Below are 5,897 nucleotides of genomic sequence, written 5' to 3' on the forward strand. Positions count from 1 at the left end.
GTCTTTTCTGTGTTGTCCGTTAGGAGCTGGGGAAGACGTGGGAGGAAGTGCAGAGCGAGGACGACCGAGAGCTGCTGGACGATGAAGATGAGTAAGTAGGAACCAGAAGAGCCTGCATTTCTCACGGTACCCATGAGGCTCTAAAAAGCATTTCAGTCTAAAAAATAAAAAATAAGCCCTTAAAAGTTATTACATTTAGTTTACAAAGGTCCTAAATTTGTCCTTGTCCTCGTAGGATTAAATAAATGCCGTAACGGTACAAATAAATAAAGACATTTTTCATTATTCATTTCATGTTATTAGAGTACACACACACACACACACACACACACACACACACACACACACAATACACACATGTTTTATTATATTCAGGTAATGTTACCTGGTAAATTATTCTTTTCTGGAGCTTAAAATCCACACTGATTTTACATTATGTGACCGTAAAGTTGGCATTTTGTTTTCATACTAGGTGGGTGGTATTTAAACTAGAGATGCACCGAATCCACATTTTGGGGGTTCAGCCGAAAACCGAATCCTCGTCCCATCCTCAGTCCATGAACACAGTAAACACATTAATGAAGTAAACAGTGACTGTCCTTCCTTTGCCGTACCTGAAGTTGCTGCATTCTGGCTGCTGTCTGTAGATTCCTTCATCACAACTCGTATTCTTCCAGATGTTTGATACCAGATGTTGTAACAGCGGTGATGTTGTGTATAGTTTAGGGTCCTCGCCACCACCAGACTAATCAGCATTGCAGATTGGACATGTAGCTGGACTTGAATGGCCTTCTTTTGACTGAAAGTTCTGCCAAACTACACTTTTTCTGCTCACCAGTTCCATTTTCACTTTCTCACAGCCTGCTGCATTGAACGCTCCACCTACGTAAACACCTTCCCGGCCGGATCAGCCGAATCCGAAGCCGAATCCTGGATTCGGTGCATCCCTGATTTAAAATGTCTTTAGAAGTCTTAAATTTAACTTGGAGAATCCTGGGGGGTAGCCTGCTTTCTCTCTGAGGATGCTGAGAGTTCAAAGTGACCCGACTTATTGTTTTCTGACACTTGTTAAATAACTCTTATTTACTCACGGAGACTTTTCTCTGTGAGAAACCCTGTGTCCTCTCCCATCAAGTCGTCTCTGTGTTCTGTGCAGTGATTGGTCGGACTGGCAGGCTCATCCGGTCTCCGCTGTGTGTCTGTTCTGTGACCACCAGTCAGAGACCATGGACCAGATCTACACACACATGAAGGTAACCGCGGCTACAAACAGCAAAAACCCCTCACCATTTGACATCCAAAATGTCAAAAGATTTCGTTAACAACAGGATTGTAAAAGAACAAAGTTCTTCAGCGTCAACGCAAGTTAATCAGTAGTAATGTGCCCTGATGATTGGTCCTTTCTGTTGGTTTTCAGGGAGCTCACAGCTTTGATCTCCATCATCTGAGGACGGAGCTCAGTGAGTAAATCATCCAACTGCTTAACGTTTCTGTGTCCAAGTGACGGATGGTGACGCCCCGCTGTGTGTGTGTGTGTGTGTGTGTGTGTGTGTGTGTGTGTGTGTGTCTGTCTTGTCTGTCTTGTGTCTGTGTGTGTGTGTGTGTGTCTGTCTTGTGTGTCTCTGTGTCTGTGTCTTCTGTGTGTGTGTGTGTGTGTGTGTCTGTCTGTCTTGTCTGTCTGTGTGTGTGTGTGTGTGTGTTTGTGTGTGCATATGTGTGTGTGTGTGTGTGTGTGTGTGTGTGTGTGTGTGTGTGTGTGTGTGTGTGTGTGTGTGTGTGTGTGTGTCTGTCTGTGTGTGTCTGTCTGTCTGTCTGCCTGTCTGTGTGTCTCTGTGTGTGTGTGTGTGTCTCTGTCTGTCTGTGTGTGTGTGTCTGTGTTTCTGTGTGTGTGTGTGCGTGTGTGTGTGCATATGTGTGTGTGTATCTGTGTGTGTGTGTGCATGTGTGTGTGTGTGTGTCTCTGTCTGTCTTGTCTGTCTGTGTGTGTGTGTGTGTGTGTGTGTGTGTGTGTCTGTGTGTGTGTGTCTGTGTGTGTGTGTCTGTCTGTGTCTGTCTGTGTGTGTGTGTCTGTCTGTCTGTCTGTCTGTCTGTCTGTGTGTGTGTGTGTGTCTGTGCGTGTGTGTGTGTGTGTGTGTGTGTGTGTGTGTGTGTGTGTGTGTGTGTGTGTGTCTTCCCTCAGACCTGCGGTTCTACCAGCAGGTCAAACTGGTGAACTTCATCCGGCGCCAGATCCACCAGAGCCGTTGCTACGGCTGCCAGCAGACGTTCCCGTCCCGAGACGAGGTCATCCGCCACATCGTGTCTGAAGGCCACGTCATGAAGCTGCCGGACGCGTCCACCTGGAACCAACCGCAGTACGTTCAGACGCCGCCGTGATCCTTTTTTAATAACGTCAACATGTTCAGGTTAACGTGTCGGAGGACGGGAACCAGTGAGGGAGGATGTTCTCGCAGCTTGAATTATGAACTAAGACTAGATCAGGCGATTCGCCGCAGGGTTGTGCGGCGGTGGACGTGTAACTGAAAGGGCCCGTTTTGTGTGACCTGATAAAAAGATAAATTAAACTGTAATAAACTACACTGAACAAAATTATAAACGCAATACTTTTGTTTTTGCCCCCATTTTTCATGAGCTGGACTCAAAGATCTAAGACTTTTTCTACGTACACAAAAGGCTTATTTCTCTCAAATATTGTTCACAAATCTGTCTAAATCTGTGTTAGTGAGCCGAGATCATCCATCCATCTCACAGGTGTGGCATATCAAGATGCTGATTGGACAGCAGGATTATTGCACAGTTGTGACTTAGGCTGGACACAAGAAAAGGCCACTCTGAGGCTGTGTTTAGACGGAAACGATCTGAAGAGAAAACGCAAAAGTGGCGTTGCGTTTTCACTTTTTATTCCACGTTTAGACGAGAGTTTTGGGGGGAAATCTGCGTGCATATGGTGACGCAAAAGTGTGTGAAATTCAATGTAGTTTGCACGCCAGGCGGCTATGTGGTGGTGTGATGCACTGCCACGCAACACCACCAAGTCCACGCGCCTACGTAGAACCTTCCTTCTACTTCTCTCCTTAGTAGCGCCAAACCAAAACATGTCGAAGTGTAACAACAAAAGCTTATCTGGACAGACGAGGAGGAGGAGTTGCATGTTTGTCTGATGATGACCGGCCCAGTCGACCGTGATAAGCCCCAGCACAGCACAGCACCCACGGGAGCACTACCAATATCCTGAGCCTCGCGGCCCTTCAGCCCTGCTGAGAGAGAGAGACAGCAGGTAGAGGAGGCTGAAGCAGACCCTCCTCTGACTGCTGCCTCTCTCTCTTTCTCTCTCTCTCTCTCTCGTCATCCGTAACGTTGTAGCCTACTCTGGCTCAAATGGACAGCCTACATATGGTCATCGAACTATAACAACCTTATCCACATTGAAATCATTTAAATATTGAGCCATTACGTTGAAAATCTTTTAGATAAAGGAGCCTATAATTTCTGTAGCCTACTCCGTAACACCAGACTACCTGGACGCCTTTTCCTCGTCTCTCTCCACACCGCTGTCTTCAGACTTTTGCGTTTGTACCCTTTAGACGGGAACGTGACGGTGGAGCATTTTTAAGATTTCCACTCTGGAGGGTGGTTTCACTTTTTTGTGTTTTTAAGCCCCAAAAACGGCGTCGCTTCACCTTTGTCGTTTTCACCTGCGAGCGTCATCGTGTAAACAGGGCCTTAAATGTGACAGTCTTACTGTATTGGGGGGGGGGGGGGTGGGGGTCCGAAAACCAGTCAGGATCTGGTGTTAGGGCTCATCTGTGAAGAGAAGACCTCTCCAAAGTGCCAGACGCCATCGCATGTGAGCATTTGACTGTCCAATCAGCATCTTGATATGCCACACCTGTGAGGTGGATGGATGATCTCGACTCACTAACACAGATTTAGACAGATTTGTGAACAATATTTGAGAGAAATAAGCCTTTTGTGTGAAGAAAAAGTCTTAGATCTTTGAGTTCAGTTCATGAAAAATGGGGGCAAAAACAGTTTTTTTGTGATTGTTGCGGGCAAAAGTCCTTGATTATGCGGCACGTTTTCTTAAAAAATGCGATGGAATATGCGGGATATTTATGCAATTTTAATGAAATTGCAGGAACTTGCAAAAACTGCGGCTTCATCGCGGGGTTTGCAGCTTTTCGATGATGTTCACGTCGCGTAATTACATCACTTCCTAACGTCACTTCCTAACGTCACTTCCTAACGTCACTTCCTAACGTCACTACCTCACGTCACTCCCTCACGTCACTCCCTCACGTCACTCCCTCACGTCACTCCCTAACGTCACTCCCTAACGTCACTCCCTAACGTCACTCCCTAACGTCACTCCCTAACGTCACTCCCTAACGTCACTCCCTAACATCACTTCATAACATCACTTCATAACGTGCCGTTATGCTGCTCTTGTGTGAAGTCGATGCAACATTTTTCAACTTTCTGCTAAGATATGTGTGACTTTTTTTGCAACGAAAATGCGGGGATTATGAAATCATTCAAGCCCTGCATATTTTGCGCGGAAATCTGCAATTTATGCGGCGAAAGTGCGGCGTATTTGAAAATGCGGCCCCCCGCATAAATATGAGGACTTTGGCTGATTATGCGTTGAATTATGAGATTGCATAATGGCATTTTTTTCTGGAGAGACAGTTATATAAAAGTTATCCTTAAACTAAAATGTCGTGCCTTGCTAAGCCGCGTAGTTTCTCTGACCTCTGACCTGGACCTCTCCGCAGGTATTACTTCCCCACGTACGAGAACGACGCCCTCCTGTGCACGCTGTCCGACAGCGACGACGACGAAAGCGGCGAGCGGCACCGCGGCGAGGACGTCCCGGTTATCGCGGAGGACATCTCCGACCTCAGAGCTCTGAAGCAGAGCAGCGTCCTGAAGCAGCTGCTGAAGAACAGAGGCTCCAGCAGCTAGACGGCCGACAGGGACGCTCCCACAATCCTTCAGGGGTCAACGCAAAGTTTGTTTCCACTTGTCCAGTCGGGTGTAGTCTCCGTGATACGCAGGTAGACGAAGTATACCCACTAAGAAAGCTTCAGGATTTCCATATTCTCACTTAAAAATACCCAATGACCCACAACAACATACTTTACATTATATTTCTGATATATTTTGAATTGTCATCTGCGTTTTTCTTCTTCATATAGGCTAAATAAAGGGATTTCCACCTTAAATTGGTGCATAAAAGTGTATCTGAATACAGGAAATGAAGTCGTTGATGCTCAAAACTTCCCTGGGGGAGGACACCCAGACCCCCCCCCACTATGATATGAAAAGAACGTAAAAATAAAATGTGTAAAAAATTTTTTTAAAAAACACGGAAAAAAGTGCCAAAAAAAAGAAAAGGAAACACACTTTGAAAGCATCAAAAGCGTCAAGCACCAACTCAGTTCCTGATTGGCCGACGGCACATTAAAGGTGCTCTAAGCCAGTCATTCCCAAACTGTGGTCCGCGGACCACTAGTGGTCCGTGAGGGTACTGCAGGTGGGTCCGTGGAAAAGCAATATAAAATATGAAATAATAGTTTTTTTAACCTTCATTTTACCAGGAAATTCTCATAAAAATTAAGAATATGTATATTAATATAAAATTGAAATTAAATTGTCATGTTATTGTGTGATTACTAAAATAGGCTAGTGGCGCTCGGCCGTGACGTTCAAGTCCAAACTCTGAAGATTAATAATCTAAAATCGCCAAAGGTTTTTAAATGTTGACTACATCCAAGTGTTCTTATTACTGTATAGATTTAATACTCCATTGCTATGGAAACAAGCCTGTTGTTAAGATGAACTTGATTATTCCCTTGGGCGCTTGAGTAAATGAATAAATTAAATATGTGTCAGCC

The 5,897-nt window shown here is 45.3% G+C and overlaps 1 protein-coding gene across 1 annotated transcript in view; it reads left to right on the plus strand.

The window, feature by feature from the left end:
- The window catches only part of znf277 (zinc finger protein 277), a 14,624-nt gene extending 9,397 nt beyond the window's left edge, over positions 1–5,227 (plus strand). Inside the window, exons 8-12 of the mRNA XM_031279913.2 lie at positions 24–91; positions 1,157–1,253; positions 1,418–1,460; positions 2,180–2,354; positions 4,776–5,227. Of these exons, the coding sequence (XP_031135773.1) occupies positions 24–91; positions 1,157–1,253; positions 1,418–1,460; positions 2,180–2,354; positions 4,776–4,965 (573 nt within the window). The 3' untranslated portion in view covers positions 4,966–5,227. The remainder of the gene's footprint in view (positions 1–23; positions 92–1,156; positions 1,254–1,417; positions 1,461–2,179; positions 2,355–4,775) is intronic.
- Positions 5,228–5,897: the final 670 nt, after the last annotated feature.

The sequence above is a fragment of the Sander lucioperca genome, chromosome 7, assembly GCF_008315115.2.
Source record: "Sander lucioperca isolate FBNREF2018 chromosome 7, SLUC_FBN_1.2, whole genome shotgun sequence".
Classification (NCBI taxonomy): domain Eukaryota; kingdom Metazoa; phylum Chordata; class Actinopteri; order Perciformes; family Percidae; genus Sander; species Sander lucioperca.